At 40.9% G+C, this 26,562-nt stretch overlaps 2 protein-coding genes across 2 annotated transcripts in view; both read left to right on the forward strand.

The window, feature by feature from the left end:
* Positions 1 to 8,481, forward strand: part of TRAPPC10 (trafficking protein particle complex subunit 10) — a gene marked incomplete at its 5' end in the record, with an annotated part of 45,994 nt that extends 37,513 nt beyond the window's left edge. The window contains 7 exons of the mRNA XM_084279102.1: positions 290 to 519; positions 1,770 to 1,870; positions 2,354 to 2,480; positions 3,315 to 3,485; positions 4,775 to 4,952; positions 5,341 to 5,535; positions 6,350 to 8,481. Coding sequence (XP_084135228.1) covers positions 290 to 519; positions 1,770 to 1,870; positions 2,354 to 2,480; positions 3,315 to 3,485; positions 4,775 to 4,952; positions 5,341 to 5,535; positions 6,350 to 6,588 — 1,241 coding nt within the window. The 3' untranslated portion in view covers positions 6,589 to 8,481. The remainder of the gene's footprint in view (positions 1 to 289; positions 520 to 1,769; positions 1,871 to 2,353; positions 2,481 to 3,314; positions 3,486 to 4,774; positions 4,953 to 5,340; positions 5,536 to 6,349) is intronic.
* A 521-nt stretch (positions 8,482 to 9,002) lies between these two features.
* PWP2 (PWP2 small subunit processome component) lies at positions 9,003 to 25,912 on the forward strand (the record flags this gene model as incomplete). The annotated part of the gene is made up of 21 exons (XM_084270210.1): positions 9,003 to 9,020; positions 9,129 to 9,241; positions 10,001 to 10,095; positions 10,393 to 10,492; positions 11,502 to 11,645; positions 12,095 to 12,230; positions 12,552 to 12,772; positions 13,299 to 13,442; positions 14,077 to 14,147; positions 14,254 to 14,390; positions 15,502 to 15,650; positions 16,288 to 16,435; positions 17,389 to 17,539; positions 17,873 to 18,053; positions 18,991 to 19,138; positions 20,195 to 20,303; positions 20,771 to 20,836; positions 21,199 to 21,417; positions 23,757 to 23,907; positions 24,934 to 25,008; positions 25,182 to 25,912. 21 exons carry the CDS (start codon positions 9,003 to 9,005, stop codon positions 25,339 to 25,341), a joined length of 2,736 nt encoding a protein of 911 aa, XP_084126336.1. The 3' UTR covers positions 25,342 to 25,912.
* Between the last annotated feature and the right edge of the window lie 650 nt (positions 25,913 to 26,562).

The raw sequence follows: 26,562 nt of genomic DNA on the forward strand, positions 1-26,562 counted from the left end.
CAGTTTAAGAAGGATGGAGTGTTACTACTGGGGAGCTGTGAACAGCAGTGATACTTAAGATGTGGGGATTATAGCTCATTTGAAGAGGTTACTGTGGAGTTAAATAACATGGTGTCTCCTTTTTGCAAACATGGAGGTCTTGCTAGGAAATGGTTATGGCATCATATGTTTTTCTATGACACTTAGCTTTATAAGCTAGGTTCATTACTTAGTTACAGATTAAAACAAAAACAGGGAGGGAACAAACATGTTTTAAAACTCCTATTTTCCCCATCCTACTTAACTATAGAAAAGATCTCAGAATCATCGTTAAGGATTCAGTCTTCTGAAAAGATCACAAGCATCAGTTTGCCAGTAGCTCCTGCGTATCATGTGATTGAGTTTGAACTGGAAGTCATGTATTTGCCATCAGCCACAGAACCTGCAGTGGAGCAAGAAAATACTACAAATAAAGAAGTTCACAGAAAAAACAGAGAGAAGCAGAAACAGGACGACTCCATGGCTACTGTTGACCAAAAAGTAAGATGTAATTTAATGTTTTATTATTAAAGCTCTTTGATCACAGGGGCATGTGCTTTGCAAAATAGAAGTGGTGGTGATGGGGGGAAACCTGCTCCCCTTGAGCTAATTTTCTGTTAAAGATGTACATGCAAAAAATCATAGCAAATGCTATAAATGTAAAAACATAAATATAAGCAGAAACACACATTATGTGTATTACATTGCCAACTGTTCCCCTGGCAGGTAATCTGAGTTTTAATGATCTATACATGCAGTTTACATAGGATGAAGGGTACTCGTGTCTTTTTATGCTGTGTTGCAGCATCTGTATACAGATTCTCCCTCCTGACTCATGGCAAAGGTATTTCTTCCACTTGCAAAGAATTTGTATGCTACATTGAGGTACTTAACACTACAGTGTTTCAACTGTCATGTTATTTAGTTGGAATTAACTTTTCCTCTTAATTATCATTACGAAGGGTGAATAAAATAAGTAGTATGGAAAGAAGTGCTTCAGCTGACAGCAAAATGATCTTGAAACCATCACCTTTCAGAGTGTTAATCCTTATTAAAATTGACTGAATGTGCTGTTGTGTATCATCCTTGGGTGTGAAGAGCTGGGTAAAAAGGAATAGCTATTGCTAAAATGTGATGTGATCTAAAAATAAGTTGCTAAATAAATATGCTTTGCAACTGGAAGAATGGCAGCATTCACTTCAGAAGAAATTCTTCAGTTAAGTGTGCTGCTTCAAGTCAAAAGAAATGTACATTAAATACTTCCAAAAGTATTTTGAGCTTATTTTTGATATATTAAAAAGATATTTCAGTAATAGAGCTTATAGCAACTTACTTGATTTTGACATTTTGCCAGATGAAAGATTAGTATTGAGATGATACTAGTATTGTTAGTGTCCTTTTTTCTTTCCTCTATTCCCCTTAAGTCTTCAGAACTGTGTATGTCATTTTCCACAGGAAGAGCTGCTTCTAGATTTAATATCCTGCTTACAGGAAAACAAAACCCTATTATTCTGTCAGATTAGGTTTTGACATACTGTGGTGGGTTTGTTTTTTTGGTTTGGGTTTTTGGTTGGGGGGGTGGTTTGGGTTTTTTGGTTGGTGGTTCGTTTTTTTCTTTTTTCCCTCTTCCCTTTCTGGATGCATTAGATGCAGATAATGAGAAAAATCTGGCTTAGAAATGTGAAGAAAAGCAAAATCATTATGTCAAAGACCATTACAAATAAGAACTTTGTTCCCTTTTTTTCCTTTAGGTAACCATTGATTGTCCTTGGTCGATTTACTCCACTATTATTGCATTAACGTTCTGCATACCTTTTAATGCCAAGCATTCCTTATTGTCAGCTGGCAAGCGGTAATGTACTCATTAAGTATTTATTGTTTCTTTCTGCTTACAAAATATGGACCTGGAGTTTCATAAGGAATATTTATAGCAGGCGTGTTTTGTTGTTGTTTTGTTTTGTTTAAAGTTGGGCTTTTATTATCTGACACAGATTCCCATTGGAAGCGTTCCTTCATAACAGTAACAGAGATTTGTGGTCTCAGCTGTTTTGGAAACAAGACCACAAGATAAACCAAGAGAGCCTGTTCCTGTGTAGTTATTGGGTTTTGTTTAATATGGAAGAGGATGTTTTACACCCATGTTTGTACAGACTACTAAATGTTGAGGAATAGATTGAAACACACACATATACCTGCCATTCTGTTTTTGCTTGAGCTTTGCGCTTTGACAGTTACTGTGTGAACAGTGATTCTGTGATTCTGTGATTCTGTGAACATGTACTCTTTCGATGCAACTATCCAACTGCTGTTGAACAAACCGTGTCATGTTTTTCAGGAAATACGTCCAAGTCTGTGTACAGAATTTGTCAGAACTCTGTTTCCAGCTTTCAGACAACAGCCTAAAAAATTCTGCTGACTGTACAGATTTGCAGCTGGTACCTCTGAACTGTGAATCTCAGCAGGTAAAGGTTCACTTAGTGGTTTATGAGCTCATTAGCAGAAGAGCTAGATGGAAGTTCTTATTAGTGAAATGATTAGTACTTCTGCACATAGACTGTGTAGTAAGGCTGGTAGCTGATACTAGGTCAGACCTTGTAGTCCTTTGTGTAACTTTGATTCTTAAAGTCACTTTAGAAGGCATTTATACCCGTAGATCTCAGAGTCAATTCTAAAACTTGCAAAGAGTGTTAGACAATTTTTCAAACTTGTCCATTTGCCTCATGCAAAGCACTGCACACCTGCTTGAACAACAGTTATGCAGATGTGCTATCACTAATGTCATTGTTAACATTTAATCTATTCATCTCAATAGCTGCAGTTTGTCACTTGGCTTTAGGAAAAAGAATCAGGTAGAGACTGTTTTCCAGCAGTTAAATAGTTAAGTTACAGAACAGTCCCCTTGAAATTTCTTTCAACCTCATCGGAACGCAATATTACATTTGTCATTCTTGATGCCTAGGAAAACTATATACAAACATTATTAATGATTTTCTTTATTAAATTTGACTTCTGAATAAAATATTTTTCACATATACTTGAACAAGAAGTGTTCCCTTTAGAAACATTGATTCTGACAGTGAAAGTATCCCTCCTTTCAATTAGATGTGCATTGTTAAAAAAAAAAGAAATCAGTTTGTTATTTCAGTTGCATGTTTTCCCCTGATTTATTTAACACTAAAGAGGTAATTTGTTTTTATAAACTACAGTAATGCCAGGACAGACAAACATATGTATGTGCATTTCCACTTCCTTTTCGGAGGAAGGAAAGAGCTAATGCTATAAATGTTCTCTTTCAGGTCATATACAGTAAGCAATCAATATTCTTTGTGTGGGAATTGAAGTGGACAAAAGACCCTCCTCTCTCCTTGCAGTGCCTGTTCTCAGTCAGCTTTTGTCCAGCTACCTCTGAAGAGCAGTCTCTTGCCCTGAAGCCGTTCACATATGAATTCCAAGTGGAAAACTTTTTTGTAAGTACTCTTCTAAGTATAGTGTATATTGACTGAATATGGTTTCCTAATGTATGGAAAGGAAAGTCAAGAAATACGTTAGAAAACTGGTGTTTATGCAGGGAGGTTTGTACCTTCTTAGGATCATTGGAAAGCCAGTTCATTGTGTGATAGAGCTGAAGCAAGCCTGAAGTGATATTGTGATATTGCCACTGGAAAGTGGGGGATATGGGGGGAAGGGGCATGTGTCCTTGATCTTAGTTATTTTTTGGTTTTTCTCTGTGTTTTTGCACCTTCCTGGGCTTGTGCCATGGAAACTGTCCTTAGGTTACAGAGCTGCGTTTTCCCTGCTGGCTTAAGACTGCTCTCTCCAAAGCAAATTGCAATTTCCAAAAAATCTTTGTTAGTGAAAGCATTCCAGTTGCTTTTTGTAGTACTTGAGATGAGCTCCTCTAATGAAATATTTAGGGGGTTCTAGGCCATTATCTTAATTGTTTCTTCATTCCCTTTATGGACAAACTCATTATTCCTTTTATCAGCTAGGAAGCTTATATTCTACATATAACTTCCTATTAAAGGAACTCTATCAATGTTAATGTATCTCTAAATTCAGTCTTGTTTTACCCTTTTTGATGCTTGGGTAAAAAGTAGCAACGTGAGAGGACACTTGGTTAAATCCTTTTGTTTCAGTGTCGCTGTTTTCTACCTGCTTATTGCGAACTGGCATTGAGGGGTATTTTAGGTATTTGTTTACGTACTGGCATGTAACTAGCATTTGTTGGCACCTGTATCAGCATCTTTCTGGAATTTTTAAAGATAACTGACTGCATTGAACAGTAGGGGGGGTTAGCAGATAGTTAATTTTGTAATAATTAAAAATTAGCTCTTTGATAATGTGGGCACCATTATTCTGGGGATATAGTAGTTCTCCTGTATTACTCAGAACTTGAGTGGTGCGTCTGGGAAGTGAGGAGGCAAGACACTTTAATAAAAGTTTGTTTAAATAGAAGATCTGTGTCCATTTAGGAGCATTCAAAGGCTGAGTTAAAGGGCAGAAATGGAGGGGGGGAAATGGTATGCTTTCTGTTGGTATCAAAAAGTATATTGAGTCAAACTCAATTTGATTCTTTTCTCAAACTGAGCAAGATAATGAAGTGAACACTACTTATAACTGAATCTTGCATTAAAAAGATTGAATAGGACGTGAATTTTAAATGTAAAGTTTGTGCTATATCAATTGCCCAGTTCAGTTTAAACACAAGTAAAACGCTCCTTTTTTCTTGATAACAGCACTGTTTTCTTCCTGACAGACATTGTATCATGTGAAAACTGAAATTTTTCCACCATTGGGGGCAGAGTATTGTAAAACAGGCTCACTCTGCTCCTTAGAGGTGTCTATCACCCGACTTGTTGACCTCTCCGAGGTTGACAGAGATGAAGCATTAACAGAATCAGATGGATATTGCACAACAAAACTTATGTATGAAGGTAAGAATATTTTTCTGAAGCCTACTGACAAAATTCCCCAGTAGCTTTGTCTTGATAACGTGATCTGTCAGACTTTGTAGCATATGTTCTTGTATGGTATGACTGCTCAGTAAAGCAGTTTTCATTTTGCCAAACAGAATATTGTATTTTTTCCTCATTAATGTGTCTTCAAGTGGGAGATAAATGCTGTTCAGACTGGATGGGTATTTGCTCAAGGGCCCTTTTGTGTAGGGTGGTTTTCTTACCTTGCACAGTTCTTCACACGTAAAAGCTGATGGGCTTTCAGCTATTGCTAAAAGCCTGATTTTAAAAGTGCTCTAAAACTACACTGAGGAGTCTTCATATTTTCAGAAAAGATCTTCATGGTGTTTGTTGTTTATTCTTGCAGTTGTTGACAACAGTAGTAACTGGGCAGTCTGTGGAAAAAGTTCTGGAGTGATATCTATGCCTGTAGCAGCTCGAGCAACTCACAAAGTCCACATGGAAGTGATGCCATTGTTTGCTGGATATCTACCTTTTCCTGATGTCAGACTGTTTAAATACCTCCCTCACCATTCTGCTCACTCCATGCAACTTGATGCTGGTAAAGCTCTCTTGACTACATGGCCACTTGTAGAAATGATTCTGCTTCTCCAGTGCTCTTGTGTAAAGAGAAAAGCAAGGCGAGGGAGTCTGTTGATCAAGTACTCTTAGGCTGTCTTTGTTACTTCCCTTGCAGTTCTGATTGGAAACTTAGAAAATTCCTCTGACAGGAACTTTGAATTTGGTTGCAGCTGTAATTTAGGAGGAAGAACAATAAATACTTTGTTTTCTTATATTTTCTTTAAAGATTAGTGTGCAAATTAGTTGTCACTGGATTTATAATTGAGTGAAAGCTATTTGATAAACCTCTAATCCTGTGATTTCATTGTCTGTAAACTGCACATCTACTGTGTCTTCATTAGCATTGAAATATTTTCCTAGTTTTTGAAAGGATTAAGTACGAAATAAAAGAACTGCTGAAAATTTGTGACATACAAACCAGATTAGATGAAGGGTTTAAAGTACTGCAGCCACCTGGAGTATTTATCTGTACTGTTGAGTAGTCCCAGAGCTATAGGAAGAACTGACTCATAGGAGCAACTTGCTGTTTGTCAGCAGAGCTCTGGGAATTGCCCGTGTGCAGCCTCCTAGCCTGTGCCCCATGTGAGGTAATGCTGCTTACATCTTGCTTAGAAACAAATACAATTCACTCTGCTGCTGGCCAAAAGTGTGCGCAGGCTGCGTTACCTCAGCAGAGGTGAGGGGTGGCTGTTCACACGGGGTGAGCTGACGTGTGCCTCTGAGCTCGGAAAGGATTTTCAAGTCGCTTTAACCATCGTGTATAGAATGAAACTGTGGGGTTTTCTTTTCAACAGATAGCTGGATTGAAAATGATAACCTCTCTGTGGACAAGAATGTGGATGATCAAGCTGACAGCAGCAGCATAAGGAGCAGAGGTAGCTTGCATTCCGCAGCTAGCGGGGAACACAAAGGTTTGCCAATGCCCCGTCTACAATCCTTTTCCTCCGGTCAGGTCTTCAACTGCAGCACGGGTATGCAGATACTTGTCATTCCCAGCGAGGACGACCATGTTCTGGAAGTCAATATCACGTGACGACTCGGTATGGAAACGTGGAGAACAAAACCCGTTAGAAAAACTGGATATGAAAGCACTTTAAAGGATTGTGACCTGATCAAGTCTTTGTTGTAACATTCTAACTCTAAGGAGACCTATGGCACTCGACTCCTACTGGCCATGGAAGCACCAGACAATTGTATCAATTTAAATGTACAGTGAGGCTTGTGTCAGCTAGTTTATATTGCCACTTTAGTATGTTTTGTGTAAGCTACTGGGTTTTCTCCCTGGGGTCGCGCCCCGCGTCGCAACACAGGGCAACACAAACAAAAAACCCTCCACAAAAATCCAAGCGTTCGGACCACCTCTTTGTTTTTGTCTGGCAGCTGAGGGATTTGTTTCATGCTTCCTACATACTTTAGAGTTGGATGATGAAGTTATCCGAATCTTGGATTTTAATGTAATAATTTACAGGCTTTTCCACACATGTGCCAGAAACACAACAAAGCATTCAACAGCACGTTCACTGGTGTAATAGTTGCTTTTCTGTTCGGGTTTTATTTCTGTTTGTTTGTTTTGATCATTGTTAATTCCCGCCGTTGCAATTTTATATTAAACTTCCATTGTTTGCATATTTAGATGCATGGAAGAGCTACTGCTATAAACAATCTTAACTGAACAAAATTCCTTAATTTTTTTGAGGCTTTCTCCTTCACAGAGTAGACACTGTGATGTCACATAATATATGATTTTTTGGGGGGGGTGGGGGTCGGATCATCTTCTTGCATAGTTCTTACCAAAGAAAGATATTGATAGAATTTAATAATAAATTATTTGGCTCATTGAGTTCCCAGATGAATTTCTTTTTATTACCATTTCTAAGTGGCTTGGTTTGCTGTCCCAATTTTTAAATTGGGGCAAAAATTTCAGTACGGTATGATACTTGAACAGTCAACCTTTCATCATAAAGGCTCAATGTAATTATTACTGATTAGAAGCCAGACTTCCGCATCATGATGGAAGAAAGAGGTTGGTTTGATATAGGAAAGCTTGCAGATGTAGAATAATTGTGAAACAAAGTTAAAACATGTAACTTAAAGAATTTCATTATTTATATCTGAAATGTAAATACAAAAAAAAAAAGTAAAAAAAACCACAAAAAAAAGTGTAATTTTTGTGAATGTTGCAAATCCACCTGTGACTGGAAAAATTACGACTCCTTCTGATGTCCTGCTTCTGATATTGAAACTTGTGCATTTAATGTGAGAATGACTTTTTCTACTTGCAGATCTATAATGGTGCGTTGTCTACAGACTCCACAGAGGAAAACTGTCCCATATCAAAAACTTGCCAGTGAAGCTGAAGTGAGGAACTGCTCATTAGACAAGTTCATTGGTTTTGGTTTTTCTTTTTTTCTTTTATTTTTTTTTTCTCCTAAACTCAGGTTCTGCTGAATTATGAAGGGGGGAGGAAAAAGCCCAAACCCTCTTTCCAAAAAGAATCGTAATGAAGTTAAAAATGAATAGGAACCCTGCACCAGTCTAAAAATTTATTTTTAATTATTATTAACTAATAAAAAACCCCTCCACAACACTATGTCAAAATAGATGTATGAAGTAGACCTGCTAGCTGAAAACGTTCTTGTTACGCATCTTCTTTCTGTGAAGGAATGCCCTCTCTCTGTGGAGACCATACCATTTTACTCTGGATAAAACCCAAAGCATCATTCAGCGCCAACGGCCGCTGGGGTTCTTGGACTGGGAAAGGTAACGAGGTGGTGACCGAGGCTGCTGCAGGTATTGCAATGAATTCCATTTTCATGGGTTGCTATTAGATCATTTTTCACATTGTTCTGTAATATACTGTTAAACACATTGTACTAAGATTGTTTAATGAAATTGTAAGCGTTACAGTTCTAAATATACATGTTTTAAAAAGAAACCGCCTTCTCTGCTGCTGTGACGTCTCCTTTTCTCCTTTCCCTGGAAGGAGCCCGCCTTTCGTCTCTTCTGGCCCGAGCGGCCATAACGGAAGGCAAGTTTCTAAAGGCGCCCGGGGCCGGAGCTAGCGCAGGGCGGTACGGCCGGCCCGCCCCGGGCGCTGCCCTGAGGGGGGACGAGAACGGCTCAAGCTGCGGCCGCGGCCCTGACTGCGCAGACCACAGAGCGCAGGCGGAGAACCGCCGCCGATAACGGCGACCGGGTTCAACGGCACCCGAGCTTACCCCGCCGCCGGGTGGAACCATCCGCCATCCCCGCCCACAGCGCTCCGTCCCCCGCCCCTGGCTCCTCCTCACCCAGCGGCGGCGCGGCGCGGCACCGCCCCCGGTGAGGGAGAAGCCGTCCCCTTCCTTTTCGGCGCATGCACGGGGTTAACACCCGACCGCCCCTGCGCGGCCGGCGGTTCTTCCGCGGCTACGCGTGCCGGTAGCGGCTGCACGTGGGGCCGCCGCCATGAAGTTCGCGTACCGGGTGAGTGCGCGGCGGTAGCTGCCAGTGCGTGGCGGCTTCTGCCTTCCTCTCCCCTGAGCCTTAACCGTGCCCCTTTCTCTTCTACCCCTTCCTCCCTCCCCCTCGCAGTTCTCGGGCCTGCTGGGCACCGTGTACCGCCGCGGGAACCTCAACTTCACCCGCGATGGCAGCACTCTCATCAGCCCCGTCGGGAACAGGATCTCTGTCTTCGACCTGAAGAAGTAAGCGAGCCCCGAGCGCCTGCTGCCTGCCTCTGGCCCAGCACTCTGACCCGGGCCGCCGCGGCGGGAGGTGGAGGGGCCTGGTTCTGCCGGCGTGAGGAGTAGCGCTCGCAGGCGGCTGTGGAGCCCGACCCGTGGGCGGCAGCCGAATCCGCGCCGTCCCTGACGCGCAGGGGGAACGGCGCGCCCTTCACCCCCAGCGGGGTGCGGGTGTGGGGTGCAGGAGGGCTGGGGGTCTCCAGGAGGGCTTGCCTTTCCGCGGTGTCCTGGTAAGCGTCTGCCTCGGCGTTACGAGGTGGAAGCTTGCGTGGAAGAGCGAGTGTCGAGGCTTTCTGTGCATCGGTCACTGGGGAGAACAGCATAAGGAGGAGATAGAGATTTGGTTTAGAACCAAGTAAAGACAGTGCGATGTGTGTGTGTGTGTGAGGGGCGGGGGTAGGGTTACGGCTTGTATCTGGTTTAGCTGTATGGTTTCTTTGTGCTGTTCTGTTCTGCGCTGACTTTGGTACACGGCAGGCCCCACGCTGTTACCCTCCTTTTCCTGTCGGCCAGAGTTGGGGTTGCTGCCCGGTGGGCCGGGATTCTGCTCAGCAGCACAGTGGTACTGGGGGTGTTAAAGTCCTGGGGGGTTTTACAGCCAAGCGGATTCAGTGGCCTTAACATCAATATCAGACCGTTCCATGGATACTGGAGATGACTCGCTTCTACATCCGTGTGCTCAATTTACTGCTTTATCTCTTTTTTTTTTCTTTATTTCAGTAATAAGTGTGAGACATACCCATTGGCTACACGGCTCAACATCGCGTGCGTGGGGCTCTCTCCAGATGGAAGTCTTGCCATACTGATTGATGAAGGTACTTTCACAGTGGAGGCAGTTGTTTTATACAATAAGAAAATAAAAATACAGCCTGAGGAGGAAAGTCGGTGTTGGGTATTTAACCCTAATGCAAATTAGGAGAGCTCTGCTTTGAAAAGTGTTAGAATTTCAGGGAAAAGTGTCTTTATTTACAGAATTTAAAAAGGATTTATTTATTGTGTTCATTTACCTTCCCCTCTTCCCTCCCTTTAAGTAAAGAAACTAAGCTTGCTAGGGTTATGGTTTCTTTGGAAACTGGCTTACGTCCATGATGCTTCTTTTTCTGCCCTTACAGAGGGAGCTGCCTTGCTTGTCAGTTTGATTGGTAAATGTGTGATCCATCGCTTTTATTTTCACAAGCCAGTTCACAGTGTCAGCTTTTCCCCTGATGGCAAGTAAGTACAACATGCATGCTTTAGAACAAAGCAACAAAGTACCCTATAAACTAGTTACTAAGAAATTCTGATCAATCTGGGGATGATGCCTGTTTAATTACTGTAGGGGAGATTTCAGGCTGCTCTTTACTTTACCTGTGAAGTTGAGAAGAGGAAAAGCAAAGCCCTGGAAAGTTGCCTGTCATAGATCTTGTTTGTCTATGGTGGAACACCTAGAAACAGATGATTTACTGTGAATCTTAAGTGTGCTTATGTGTCATAAGTGACATAGTTGAGGTGAAGTTCAGTGCTGCGGAGTTGCATGATGGCACTCATGGCAGTGCAGTTTCACTGCTGTCTGGAGTTAGTCTAAGACAACTGTGCTACTGAAAGAGGCAGTTCCCTGAACCATGTGCAACTCGTCCCTTATATTTTAACTGCTTTCTCACAGATCCGGAGTCTAGTGACTGTAAATGTTAGAAGCATCATAGGAATGAAAGGAATAAGTATAGAGGTCCCCTTTTGACAGCATTCCTCAGTTGGGTTGACTTAAGGTGGTCATGAACGAGTTTGTGTTTGAAAGTTGGAGTCACAGTTCTGTGCTAGGGAATTACACTGGCAACAGGACCAGATCAGAGGACATGGGTGACAGGGGTGTAGGTGCTTTGCTTTTGTGAAAATGGCTGATACATGTAGCTGAAGAGAGTTTGAAAGATAATATCCTGGTTTGAATGTTTGAACTATCCCTTCCTTTGTGAGAATTAGAGAATAAATGTTTCATTATTCAACTGACGTGATTTTTACTGAAGGTTTTCTCTCTTATAATGTGTAAGGTATACCTGCATTCATGAAGCTTGGAAATAATATTAATGTGCAAATGATTTTTTTTGTTTTTAACTTGAAAACAATGCATATTTATGACTTTGGTAACACAGAAACCTTTTTAATATTGTTTGTTGTATTGTAGACTGTGTAGATTGTTTGCTTTAAGTTTTGTGTGTGGTTATGCTTCCCCCTCCCCATTTGACAGGAAATTTGTGATTACAAAAGACAATGTTGCTCTGATGTACCATGCTCCTGGGAAGAAACGAGAATTTAATGCCTTTGTTCTGGACAAAACTTACTACGGTCCATATGATGAGACAACTTGTATTGACTGGACTGATGATTCCAAGTGAGTCATTAAGCTACTAAAGCACTGCCTACCTGCTCACCGTTGCTAATATTTGTATGCATCTTCCAGTCAGTTTTCCTTGCTCTAAAGTATCGTACTAGCTTCAGAATTATTCTTGTCTCTTCTGTTTCTCATTAAGTCTTAAATTAAAATATGATAACTGGACTAGAAAGCGCAAAATAGACGTGTGTTTAGGGATCAACAATGTATTCTTGCTTGAAAATGCCTGGTTAGCCATAAAGGAACTTAGAAATGTGAGCATGGTTGACCATGTGAATGTATTTAATCCCATCTACCTTTGCTAGAGTTCCTAACCTCAGTTCACAACTCTGTTGTGTGTAAGATTACTTTTAAAATGGTGACTGGTGTTTTCCAGCTCAGAATGTTCTCTACCCAGGGAAGAGTTTGGCAAACCAATGTTGTAATTCAAATTGCCTCTTCTTTTGCAGGTGTTTCGCAGTAGGGAGCAAGGACATGTCTACATGGGTGTTTGGAGCAGAACGATGGGCAAATTTGATCTACTACTCACTTGGAGGGCATAAGGACATAATAGTAGCCTGCTTTTTTGAAGAGAACAGCCTAGATGTACGTATAACCACACAATGTTCTTGAATTTTTAATATTGAAATAGTTGAAGCAGAGCCTTGTCTGTAGGTAAGGGTGCTGACTGCTTGGATAATGTCTCAGAGTTTAGAAAACACGTAGGTAATGTCTCTCAGCTCCTCTGCCGTGATCAGGAGCTTACAATTCATGTGAAGAAGTAACCACTAGAAGCATAGTAAGTTATTTAAAAGTTAGTTAAAAGGATTGCTTGAAACTTCTGCAGTTCTGTGTCCGTAACAAGACAGCGGACCGCAGCGCGTGGGCATCGCGTGGTAACGGAGCGCTCGTGTGCTCGCATTCCAGCTGTACACAATCAGCCAGGACGCCGCACTCTGCGTGTGGCAGTGTGACACAGAGCTCGACGGTTTGAAGCCCATGCCCCCTAAAGATGAAGCTGGGGAAGAGAATGCAGAGAAAGATGATGAAGAGTTTCTTGAAGAGCCAAAGGGCGAAGTTGTTCATGGAAAAGACAATCCAAGTAAACAGGAGACGAGAAATAAGGTTAAATATTCACGTGTTGCAAAGTAAGTGACTTCCTCTTTTCCAAAGACACAGTTATTTTTCAGGTTTTACTATACTGGGCGTTTTTCACCCTTTATCTCTGCAGTCAAAGCAGTATATGTAATACTTTGCCCAGGGTTTAGTAGTTTACTATAGATCCCATTTTAAATAGTTTCAGTAGAAAACGTCTACTTTATCTTGCCTTGACTATATGAGGGGTGATACCCTTGAAATTCAGAATAATAATCAGTGTAATTTTGATAATATAAGAAATTCCGCCTTACGGTACACGTTTTAGTGCTTGAAACTGATGGAAGTGTAAGAAGTTGCCCAGTGCTAAGCACGGAGGCTTTTGAGCTCTTGCAAGAAGAGACTGGTTGACTTCAAGAGGTGATAGCAACGCTTGATAAACATAGCTCGTCAGCCTCTTTGTTAAACTACTTGGAGTACCTGAATGATCAAAATACTTGGCCTGTATTAAAACGCGACTATTGAACAGCATACACTTCTTTTGCATTGTTTGGTTTTTTCTTCTTTTGTTGATGCCAGGTATTTTTTCAATAAGGAGGGAGATTTTAACAACCTGACATCTGCAGCTTATCACAAGAAAACGCACCTTTTAGTCACCGGTTTTGCCTCTGGAATCTTTCACCTCCATGAGCTCCCAGATTTCAATCTGATCCACTCCTTGAGGTGAGGTATGGGAGTGTGGTTGGGTTTTCTCCCACTTGGTTTTTGTGTGTGGGTGATGTTATTTCTATTTAGTATTGTAACTTCTCAAAAGGCAGAATCATAGACTTAAAATGCCATACAACTCAGTTCCATAGCTTATTAGGGAAAAGTGAGGTCTTAATGAAGAACTCCAAAGGAGTTAGTTGTGGGCTGCAGATTTCTTCAGTGCTTTTGGGCTTCATGTTGTCAGCTTCTTTGTAGAAAATGGTATCTGGGCAAAAAAGAAGTTCTGCATGTGTAAAATAATATATGAATTGTCTCTGAAGTTGAAAAATAAGCCCATCACTGCTGATAGCTAAAGAACACGTAATTTCCCTTTACAAAAAACCCCAGATTTTCTTTCTTGAGCGTGCAGAGTTTTACTCTGTGCTGGCAAGTATGTCTTTGGGACGTTAGGTACTCTGGTCCTCATTTGAATAAGGCAGTATTGTCTCTTTGAAATAAAGGAAAGAATGTGTATGCTGCTTTTGCTGTTAGTGATACAGAACTTCAGTAATGAAGAAGTTGCTTGAGCAGAGGGAATCCTAGATTTGAACTTGTGTCACGCAAGGTGTGAAAACACAAGTTTGTTCATTGGGTAATTCTTCTATTTCAGTATTTCGGACCAAAGGATAGCTTCTATTGCAATCAACTCTTCTGGTGACTGGATTGCCTTTGGATGTTCAGGTTTGCAGATGTGTTTTGGTCTCCGTGTGTCTTGGCGTGCCTTGTGTTCGCGGAGTCTCGTCACTTGTCTTCGTAACTCTGGTTAATTCCTCTCACCTCTTTGCAGGTTTGGGTCAGCTCCTGGTGTGGGAGTGGCAGAGCGAGTCCTACGTGCTGAAGCAGCAGGGGCACTTCAACAGCATGGTTTCGCTCGCGTATTCGCCAGATGGACAGTACGTGGTAACTGGAGGGGAGGATGGAAAAGTGAGTGATGCAGTTATCAATGAAATATGAACTTAAGTCCTAATAATATCTTAAGCAGCTTGAACGTGGGAAAACTCTCTAGCTGGTAGGACATTCTGTTAAGAAAAACAATAACTTTTTGGCCTCGCTTCAATATTTTGATTTTTCTCCCTATAAATTTGCTATTTTGATTTGCTAGTATTGGTATTTGCTAGCATTTTGATTTGCTATTATTGGTATCCTCTGCAAATTGTATCAATGACACCTTTTAGCAAATGATTTTTAAATCACTTGTAGACACAGTCACCTTAAACACCAAAGGGTGTAATTCATCAAATGTTAATTTATATATGCTTGTGGTGGTTCAGTGATATTTTGGGATGAATCAATGTCAGCAAATTCATGCCCTTCCAATAATTGCTTGTGATGCAAAACTAATTTCAAATTGTAAGAAGTGCAGTTTATAAACAGATTTTCCTGAAATGTACCATTGCAGAAGCAGCTTGGTATTTGAAAGAAAAATTGGCTTCTCGTAGTTGACTTGTATTGAAATGATAGGCCAGGTGTATGTGTAGTCTTTTTTTTTTTTTAAGATGTTTTGTAGAGCAATCTCACAATCTGTATGCCCATGTATGGGACAAAGTTAGTATCTGTCTCCCTATCAAAACTTCTGAATGTCAGAAAAAGACCTGCCACTTCATGGTTTCTGCCATTCAGATTTAAAATTGGCCGAATCACGTCGCAAACTCCAGACAGGTAAATGCATTACATTTTTTTTCAAAAAGAGCTTGAAACAACATCTGGAATGGCTTCACAGATGGTTTTAAATTTGAAACTTCTTGTAGCAGTGGACAGGCCAAAGCTTGGAAGCCTGAGATGCTCACTATCTACTATAGGTTACCTTGAAAATAAGATCTCTTTTAACTTTGTCTGTCTCAGGTTTCCATGCTGTACGTGTCTTTAGGGATTTAGTGATAAGCTGTGACCCTGTTTGACTCACTTGCACAAAACTCCTTGCTGATGGTACTCAAAGTCCTTCATGCAGTTTTAGGGCTCTTCTGCTGCCTTACCTTTAACTTTCTCTTGGAACTGCCGATGGAGGGTCTAAGAAGGGTTTCCTTGTCTTTTACAGGTGAAAGTGTGGAACACTTCAAGCAGCTTTTGTTTTGTCACTTTTACAGAACATACCAGTGGTGTAACTGCTGTAACTTTTACTTCAACTGGTTATGTCATTTTGAGTGCTTCCCTAGATGGAACCGTGCGTGCCTTTGATCTGCACAGGTAACTGCCTTATAAAAAGCTTTTGTCTCCCGTTTATTCTTCAACATTCACCCCCAAAAATAGAACAAACGGCTGATTTCTTGTTTCAGGTTGAAGTCGCACAAATGCGATTACTGCTTTATTCAATTCTGGTTCAGCCTGTAGTTCAAATCTAGGCAGTAATTAGGAATCCTGTCAATCCATCTGATTTCTGTGAAGAAAATTCTCTAAGAACTTTTCTCAGAGAAGCTGCAAATCCATTAAAATCATTGCTTGGCTCCTCTACTCAAGTGGGGAGAAGGCTGCTGTTTAACCACATTTGTTGTCATGGTTGAGCTGTTAGTGTACAGGTGTGTACAGAACCGGATGAGTAAACAAGCCTGTGTTTTCTAATGAACAGGCCTGTGCTGTGTAATAGAAAAAAAGCCTTTCTGTTCGAGTATTTTTGGCTGTTCTGCAGAGGGAATAATACTCTTCCTGAATCGTAGAGTCATGCTAAGGCATTGCATCTAACTTTAAACACAGTATTTTTCCTGTAGGTATCTTAAAACACCTCACAAGTAGAACAGAATGCTTTTTGAAATACGCTTGTAGAGCGTGTGCTTAAATCTACCTAAAATTTCCCTGTTCTTGTCACTGCCTTTCTTGTTTACAACAGATACCGCAATTTCCGTACCTTTACATCTCCGCGACCGACCCAGTTCTCTTGTTTAGCTGTGGATTCCAGTGGGGAGATTGTGTCAGCTGGTTCCCAGGATTCCTTTGAAATATTCATCTGGTCAATGCAGAGCGGGAGGCTGCTAGATGTAAGGACCTGCCTTGTTGGAGGGGTCAGATTTGACACATGCGTAGTATCATCGCGATCTGGATTACCTTTGGGCTTTTGCCAGAGGGTTTAATACAACATGAAGTGGTTTGTTGTATTCAGGAACAAGCTGCACTTTATTACTCTCAGCAATTTCTGATTTATTACATGGAGGCTATCCTGGATTTGTGTAGGAAATAGGTTTTAGAATTTTTGAGTAATGAGCTCTTTGCAGCTGATAAAATAACGACTGATCTTAAAACAGGAGCATGAGGGTCTTTCCTTCAGTGGTGGTTCAGAGATGTTCTTTTCTGTGTATTTTCTGTAGGTGATGAAGAAACTGTAGTTGCTAATGTAATGAAATTGTAGGTGCTGTCCTAAGATTAATACAAATGAAGTGGACAGTTTTGCTGGAGCAGAACAGGGGTGCAATTTCTTGCATAGAAGGTTTTTATTGTGCAGGGCAAGAAAACTATTAAGTTAGGTCCCCGCTGCCTTGCTGCTAGCCTGAAGTGCTTTCTCTTCAGAGTAGGTGTAATAAAGGAAGGACACGGTCCTTCTGGGCAAATTGCACTCATTTGCTGCTTTCAGTTCCTAGACGTTATGTACATGCTGCACACGTAGATGAACTCAGCAATTCCTGTACTTAATTTGGCATAGGTGTTGAATGCAGGTCACTAACAGTAACTTAGTGTAACACTCCAGGGGATCTCCAGCGTTTTCAGTTTAGTTTCTTCCCTTTCTTTGAGAAGAGTGGGAGCTCTATCCTATAAAAATCTGTGTTACAGTTTTGTAGTGATTTATTTTTTTTCTGAGATGTTTTCAGCTGCAGGACATACTGAATTCTCAGAGCAGTGACTTGCTTTTGCTCAGTCGGTCTGATCGCTTTAATAAAGGAGGTGAGGGAAAGCGCACAGTTTCATTCACCTAATTCCATGTTACCTCTTTTACTAGGTCTTAGCAGGTCATGAGGGCCCCATCAGCAGTTTGTCCTTTAACCCAATGAAGTGTGTTCTAGCGAGTGCCTCATGGGATAAAACTGTCAAGCTGTGGGACATGTTAGACAGCTGGAGAACCAAGGAGACGCTCATACTCAACTCAGACGGTAACCTTTATTTCATGTTACATAAATAGAAAAGTGTTACCAAAAGTACCTCAAGAACGAACAACAGAACATGTCAGATATAGACTCATTCATGTTAACAAAACCCAAAAGTTGAGATAGAGCAATGTAGTACTTAAATAACAGTGCAAGATCTTTTTTTATTTAATGCTAACTCTAGCTTTGTAACTAGCTATGTTGTCCAGTGCAGAAGTACAGTCATGTTTGTTACTCTTAAACTTTTCCTGATTAACTGATATAAGATCCAGAACAATACAGAGTATTTTCTTAGAAAAAAGATCTGACTGCTTTTTTAACTGTTAATTCCTTGCACAGTTCTTGTTGTTGCTTTCCGTCCTGATGGCAAGGAGCTTGCAGTTGCTGCTTTGAATGGACAGATAACATTTTGGGATCATGAAAATGCAGTGCAAGTTGGCTCCATTGAGGGGAGGCATGATCTTCAGATGGGAAGGAAGGAGCTTGATAAAATAACTGCTAAACAATCAGCGAAGGGAAAGTAAGTATATGAGATTGCAGCTGAAAGAGGGTGGCAGGTGTGCTTTTGCTTCTGAATTGTTTCGTTCCATTTGGTTTTACGTGAAGATTTTGGAGTGTATCTGCTGGTCAGATACTTTGATGTTGGATTTTCAAACACTGCCTGACCTGACGTCTGGATAGATCTTTTTGCGTCCTGTGCTGTGTTCACCCACTGGTCAGCATCGTTCTGAGCATCACTTTTCTTTCATCAGTTATAAACTTTGGTCAAATAAGAATGGTTTGAAGTGGAAACTTTGTTATATAGTTACTAGTATGTAACTATTAGCATGTAGAAACTGTTACATTAAAAAAAAAAAGTATGCTGTGGGTTTTCCTGCAGGATACTGTGCATGTAAAGTAATGTTGAAAGGCAAGTTGAGTTTGTGTGTGCTGTCAAAAGCATAATATGGAAGTTTTGGGGTTTATGGTGGGGTTTTTTTGTTGGCTTTCCCTCCCCTTGAGCACCTCTCTTTTTTTTCCATATTGTTCCTCCTCAGAACAAAATGAAAAAAGGAACCAATGGCTCTTTTTGGGAAAAAATGTGCCCCCTTTTTTTTTTTTTTGGGTGGTGATCTGTCAACCATTTCTTTAAAGCATGTCATGCCATTAGTTTCTTTCTCTGGCTCTTCTGACCATGCTTAGTGTTGTGTAGGGGCGTACTTGAGAACTCCTGCATTGAGCAGAAAGTAGTATGGAAGCACTTCAGAAAGCTGTTGAAGTTCCAAATTGTTTGCCACAAACAAGGGCTTGGTGTTTTACTGTGAATCAGTGTTGTGTGTTAAGCACATACTGTGTAGAAGCAGCTCTCTGCTTTTTCCATGGCCTGGGTATGCTTCTGTGTTTTCACAGCATAGTCAAGTCTTTCAGCACAGATGTGGCAGGGAAATTAACTTTCCTCCTTCTTTTTTCTTTACTAGATCTTTTACTACTCTGTGTTACTCAGCAGATGGTCAGTCTATTCTGGCAGGTGGATTGTCAAAGTTTGTCTGTATATATAATGTCAAGGAACAGATTCTTATGAAAAAATTTGAAATCTCATGCAACTTTTCTTTAGATGCAATGGAGGTATGTGAGTTGGCTTTTTTCATTCCCTTGTGCCCCAGGCTTTGGTGTAACACCTTGTTAAGTAGGATACATGAATGTTATGCTGAGTAGAGGTTCACTTCCTTGGTTTTTATGCTGACTCAAGTCTTGCCAGATTGCAGTGTGTTTGTATTGAACAATCAGAACCCTCAAGCACATAGTTAAATTGGTTGGTACTTAAAGTTTATGAGAAAATATGAAAAATTAAATTATCAATCTTTTGTACTAAGCTAACTTCCCCTGGGTATTAGTTGTTTGTGTTAGCAAAGAAAGGAAGGACTTTGTTGTGCATACAGAAGAACATTGTTGGTCTTTACAAACTTGGTTTCTAAATATTGCCAAATTAAAAATTAAATTCCCTTAAAAGGAAAGGGAACAATGAAAAGCATCAGAAAGGGGGGAAAAAAAATAATCCAGTAACCCTTCTTAACATCCTGGAAGAATGCTGATTGTCCCAGTGTTCACACTGGGCTGTATTTGACTCTGATTCCAAGGATATTTATTTGACAACAATGGTTTGTGAAGCAGACTTCGTTTCCTTGCTGCCCTCTCTTGAGCTAGAGTTGCTCACCTGGTGGCTTAAAAGGGTGCCAGAAGTGAGCCAGCTGGCAAGAATCCTGGAGGGGGCAGGTGTTTAAAAATGGGGGGGAAGGACATCATTTACATAGCTGTCTGTCTACACAGCCCTTACAGATTTGCTTTTGTGCAGTGCAGTTGGGGAAGCTGAAGGGGAGGAAGAGTAGGGCTGCATCTGAGGACATGGCCCATCTCTGGACTAGAACAAGATAATGATGGCATAGGCAGTCTTAAACTGATCTGTGCTGGCCCAAAGTCTTAAGACTGAAGCACCCTGATTCTCATCAGAGGACAGGCACTGTTGCTTGCTGTTGGGAAATTGTAGGTTTTGAAGAAACCTTTGAAAGAAAGCACAAAGAAATAATCACTAGATAACTCCTGACTGTTATGGAGGGTTTTCAGTGCACAAAGGTGTTTGAGAGGAGATTCTGTGCAGTGAATGGAACTTGTGTGTTTTCCTAGGAGTACCTAGATCGGAGAAAAATGACTGAATTTGGCAGCATGGCCCTGATTGATGAAGGGGCTGGAGGAGAAGATGGTGTTGCTATTCCTCTTCCTGGAGTGAAAAGAGGTATGAGTTTTGGCTTTGCTGTCTTGTTACTGGTTTTATGTGGATCAAAACACTTTTGATGTGGAGTCGATACCAGATAAGAAGAAGGCTTTGAATTGTTCAGCTGGGTTTTAAAGTTAAGATAACTTGAACATTGCAGGGATCGGTTCCACAAGTGTTCAGCTGCTGCGTGGTGAGTCCTTTTGCAGAACAGAAGCAACAGGAAACAGGACGGGCACTGTGGTCTCCTGGGTATGGAACCCAGCAGTCCTGATTTCATTCTCGAAGGGCAAAATTCAGACCTGCCACTTTTGGCTGTATGATCTCTTGGATGAGGACTGTCCCTTTCTTGCCCTGTCTTTAACTCTGCCAGTTTTTGGCATGCTCTGCAAGATTTTTCAGCATAACGGTAACAGCACAGCTAGAATCGATAGACTGTGGTGAGCCTTTGGTGAATATGTTAAAGAACTTCTGACCTTCTCTTCCAGGTGATATGAGTTACCGACACTTTAAACCAGAAATAAGAGTGACTTGCCTGCAGTTCTCTCCCACTGGTGAGTGTTGGCAATTACTGTAGGATATTTTTTTATTCCATGTAAAACAAGGAAAAAGAGTGGGGCATTGGAGGAGTAATAATGAAGTACAAATGCCGTGGAGATGATGTCTCCAGGTGCTATGTAGTGCTGCTGTTTGTAGTGTAGCTTTCTCTGCCATGGATAGTTAGGAATTGTAAGCATGTGTCACTTCTGGCTGGTATTTTTTACAAGCATTGTCATTGCTGACAGGTCCATCAGCGGTCCAGGGTTTTCAGTCTTCTCTGCAGCTTGTAAGCAGTGAAGAGTCTGTCTATGATTACTCTTCTGTGGCCATCCTGGAAAAGCTAGCTTTGTTCCTAGATGTTGTTACTCTCTTCTAGGACGAAGCTGGGCAGCCACAACCACGGAGGGTCTTCTTGTCTATTCACTGGACTCTGGGCTAATTTTTGATCCTTTTGAACTGGATATTGATGTCACACCCAGCAATATACGCAACACACTACATCAGAAGGAATACACTATGGCTATCATCATGGCCTTCAAGCTGAATGAGAAGAAATTAATTCAGGAAGTCATAGAGGCTGTACCCAGCAGTGAAAGTAAGTGGATCTTCCATGAAATCTGACTGAGATAGCAGTAAGAGTGGAAATGTAAGCCAAATAAATTGGACCATAAAGGGCAGAGTTTAGCTCTGGGGTTGAGGGGTGGAGGGGTCTTGCGGCGGTGGTGTTAAAGGACTTTCTACTATAGCTGAAGACTAAAGAGGCAGGGATGGTCTTTGTAAAAACAGTAGACTTTTTGGTGCTAACTTAGGGTTTAATTTCAGTGCGTGTTTACCTAGTGACTTGAACATGGAATTCAGTGAGGTCTGGATACACAGGTAAAGTTTTTGGGTGTTGGTTCTCAAAAGCAGCTGATGTTAGAGAGACACAGCGAGTTCAACTGAGTTGGCAGTGATGGAGGCAGTCAAACAGATAGATACTGGGCTGTACTGTCAAGGATGTGGTCAGCAGTGTGAAGGAATTGATCAGTCTCTGTTGAGCACTTGAGAGTACTGTGCCTAGTTGTGGGCTTGCCAGTACAAGAGACATTGATACTCTGGAGCATCTGGTGTAGAGTGTGGAAAACGATGGGAGGCCAGAGTGTGTGACAGCTGAGGAGAGGCTTGAGAGAGCTGGGTTTGTTCAGCCTTTAAAAGAAAAGGGGAATATTTTTACCGTCGTCGGGTGCCAAACAGGATGTAAGAAAGCAGAACCAGATTTGGAGTTGCACAGTGGTAAGACAAGAGGCGACAGGCCACTTGCAATGTAGGAAATTCCAACCAGCATTAAAATCAATAGCATTGTGTGAGGGGTAGTCAGGTGCTGCAGCAGGCTGAGAAGGGAGTTTCCATCCTTGGAAGTGTTGAGCACTCAACTGGATAAAGCTCTGCGCCAGCTGCTCAAAGCTGGTCTCGCTTTGGACTGCCAAAACTTGGAGCAGCTATGCAACTGTCAGCCCTCTGAAGGTCTGCTGATTTATGTTCCTTTAGGTAGAGTATTTGTGAAATTCATCCCTCTAAACAAATGTGTGATCCTTGTAGAGGGCTGTGTTCACATAAACTGAATGGGTTATTAGTTCAGTGCCGAGCTCTTTCTGACAAGACACAGGTACTTTCACAATTCTGACTTCAGGAGCAAAAGGGACAGGTAAGAGGTCACTCGGCTTTGGTGGACAAGTACTGAAGTTACTCTTTAGCACCCTTTTCAGCATTTCAGTAAGTAGTGTGCACACTTATTAACTATATATGGTAGAGATGGCCTTAAAAATGAGCTTCTAGTATTATATTCTAGTTCACTTCATAACTTGATTAACAGTTCTGTCACAGTAACTCTAAAGTCTATGTTCTTAGTGTTTATACCTCAGTATAGAGTCCGCTGCTTAGTTTCATATCTCAGTGTTTTTACTCCAGTAAAAAAATACTTACTACATTCCAGTGTTTCAAGTATAACAAGTAAAAGTTCTTTTATCTAGTCAAAACAGGCTCAAAATCCTACTGCTTTGTAGGATTTTCTTCCCTTACTCCCTAGATACTAAGCTTGGTAATTCAACATGTCAGGGTAAATCATCTTTTGCATGTCTGTGTTAGCATAATGGTGGTTGCCTCCACCCAGCAAAACTTTTACTGAAGTTAACCAAAACTCCATGTACACAGGCAATACCGAGTTGGAAGGCAGGTCCCAAAACCTCTGGAGCAGGGGATGAGGCATGGAAATGTCAGGCATTGTGACCCACTGCTAACAGAACGAATGAGTGCCTGTTTCTTTAAAAGCCAGTTGTTTCTTTCCCCCCACAGTTGAACATAACTGTGGGGCAGTTGGGATGGCTGCGGGGAGAGTATGAGTGTATTATTTTTGGGAGAGGGTTGCTCACAATGAGGTCATGGTTATATGTGAAGTTTTTATCATACTACCTTGTGCTGTGCAGTTGCTAAGGATGTTCAGATGTTTGGTCCGTGAGCCGGTGACCGCTGGCTGTCTTTTCAGGTGTCCTTTGCAGCTTCCTTCCGCTTCGTACGTCTGGCTCGTTCCACTGAACACAGCAATTCATATGAAGTCAGAAGCAAGACTTCAACAAAGTCTGGTTATGCTGAAAGAGGAGGGAGGGGTACAAGTGAAAGTTCTGAAGGAGAGCTGGTGGGGACAGTATTTTGGTAGGAGGAAGAGCTTGAGGACGGGAGGAGTTCTTGCTTTTAAGTGCGTTAGTGACTGAACGCTCAAAGAGGAAAGACTTGCCTCCTAACAGACAGCAGTGTACTGTACCCTGAATTACAATATTAAATACCAAATAGTTTGCAAGACAGTGCTTTTTTTCTTTCCTGTGGCTTCTTTCATCTTACTCCAAGTAGTAATTCAACTCCAGTGTCAATGGGCTTTTTTTTTCCTTTCTTTTTGCACAGTCGATGTTGTCTGCTCGTCACTTCCAGACCTGTATGTGGAGAAAGTACTGGAGTTCCTGGCCTCTGCGTTTGAGACATCTTGTCATTTAGAGTTCTATCTTATTTGGGCTCATAAGTTGCTCATGCTGCATGGGCAGAAACTGAAATCCAGGTGAGGTCTTGTGAAAGTCAAGAAGCTGACAAGTACTTTGAAATACCTATCAATGGTTACTGACATTCTAGAGAAATGCATTCACAACAACCAAAATTACTTATATGCATTTATTACATATACATTTAATAAATATAATTTAAACCTTTACGTTTATTTATAAATTTTTCATTTTAATCCAATACAGCTTCTTTGCTAACAAATGTGTATTGTATAGTTTGAATAAATAATAGGATTTGTGAGGCTAAGTTGCAAAAAACATTTCTCAAATATTGTGGGTAAAACTGCATAGCTTGCTTACCCTGTGAGTGTATAAATATTTCAACAGTGATAGGATTTTGGCAGTTGTGGTTTTAAGCAATTACATATGTTAAATACAACAGAGAGAACACACAGGTACTGAACTGCATCTTGTAGACTTTGGTTGTGGTTATAGCAGGCCCTTCTAGCTGCTTACTATTCTGCTGTCCTATGTAGTTCTTCACAACTGCACGAGCCTGCCATATGAATTATCTTCAGCCCACCCATAGTATTGAGTTTATAGACTTTTGGGAGCAGAATAAGGCAAATTTACAAATGAAAAATAGGCTAAACGAGAGGCAATCTGAGAGAGAATCCTGCAGGTTAAAGAAACAGTGTTTTATGTAACTCTTGCCTTGCTTCAACATGAGTATTAAAGTTTTAGTTACTGTAGTGACTGGAACAAATTTTCTCCTTTTGTTGATGATAAAGTAGAATAGGGCAATTTAAGACAAAAACTCTTCCTTGTTCCAGAAGTACCATGGTACCTGGAAGGAAGTATCATCACGACAGAAAGCAGAATGAGGTCTTCAAATTGTAGTTTGCTGTTAGGAAAAAAAAAATTAATACTTGTATTGAGTGTAATCACTGAAGATGGAATCAAAAGCAGAAAGCTTAGTATTTGTTCAAAAGTTACGAACATGCATGCTTGCTAAAATTTTGAGAATATGGAAAACTTATAGATTCTCATATATAAATATAAACTGTGTGTTTTCTGTGTTCAAGGTCAGTGAAGCTGCTCCCTGTGATCCAGTTCCTTCAGAAAAGCATCCAGCGCCATTTTGCAGACGTTTCCAAGCTGTACGTATTGCTGCGCTTCAGGGTGTAAATCCAAACCCCGCACGAAAGCCTGGGGTAACTTGGGGGGGTTTGGTAGCATGGTGAGGGGTTACTCTCCTCTTCCAGATACGGTTGGGATGGGTTCTTTTAGGAGAAATGGAATCTTGTTTCTGATGTGCTGTTTATTTTCACAGCTGCGAGTGGAATATCTACAATATCAAGTACGCACTGGCCATTTCACAGCAGCGGGGTGTGAAACGTCTGGCAGAAGAAACACCAGTGGAGGAAGATGACTTGGATTCTGACAGTGATTATCTTATGCAAGAAGGTCATAAAGACAGTCTTAGTTCCTAGCTCCTCTTCATGGGAGGGAGGAAACCTAAGAAAGTAATTCTGTGCAGTGGTATTCACTGAGAGCGAGTGGCCCTCATAGTGGCCTATTTCAACTGTTTTTTTTTTTTTTCCTTTTTTCCTTTTTTTTTTTTAAATTTTAAACAGCATAGATGGAGTTACATATGAGTTAGTGAAACAGGGAAAATATAGGGTAGAAAAATAGCCATCCATGGTGCGTTTGCCGTACACTTTGGTCGTAACAGCTTGACAGCATTGATTTCTTGGTTTGTTGATAATTTTTCTTACTTCAAATCAGGAACAAAGTTATTTTTCTATCAGTTAAGTTAGAGCTCTGACTGGAAGAAGCGCACTGTCTAGCAAAAATGCATTGTAGGTTGGCTAAATACGTTGAGGTATTTGTAACGCAGCCTTGTCATACTTTGTGATGGACTCTTTTTTTATCTTAAAATCATTCTTAATTGGAGGACTATGTATTGCCCTCAACATTTTTATGTTGTTGTTGGTTTTAATACATACATATTACTGAACACTGTTAGGAATGTGGGTCCATTTTTCTTAGTTCTATAGCTTCCCAACCTGATGAAGTTTCAATAGTGAGGGTAAGTTATATACCGTAACGAATGCGGGGGGCTGTGCTGTGTAACTTCTGCAGAATTAATCTGAGATAATGTAGTAAAAATTGGTTTGAAAATTGCTAACTCAGTGTAATTTCAACTCTAAGAGAACATGTTTCAGACATCTTTTACTCACGAAAACCCCTTCCTGTCTTGTGTTTGGCAGTTTTTTTAAAGGTTTTTATGAACATGAAAATCTGAAACTTTTTGTTTTCCTTGCTTATGAGAATTGGCTAGTTACAGTAGAATGAAGTCCTGAACACAACTCTGTCCATGCTTGTGATGCTTTTGAGCCACATGTTGAAAGGGCTTTGTTAATGAAGATGCTATAGATACTATTGGTGATCCAGATTGGTTTTTTCAGTGTATACTGTTCTGGATTTGTTTCCTGATCTCTTTCCACTCTTGGAAGAGAGGAGAGGTCCTGATGCTAAAACCTGCTAAGAAAAATCCAAGTTCAAAATACACAGCGGTCACTTTGTATAACTTCAGTGTATAAAATAAAGATGCACTTGCTAATGAAATAAAACATAGGAAAGTGATTTTTTTTCAGTTTTTCTTAGGATATTTAAAAACACCTCCAATTGCTGGTGCCCCCTTGCCTGCC

This window comes from Gallinula chloropus (genome assembly GCF_964237585.1).
Source record: "Gallinula chloropus genome assembly, chromosome: 1".
NCBI classification, from domain to species: Eukaryota; Metazoa; Chordata; class Aves; order Gruiformes; family Rallidae; genus Gallinula; species Gallinula chloropus.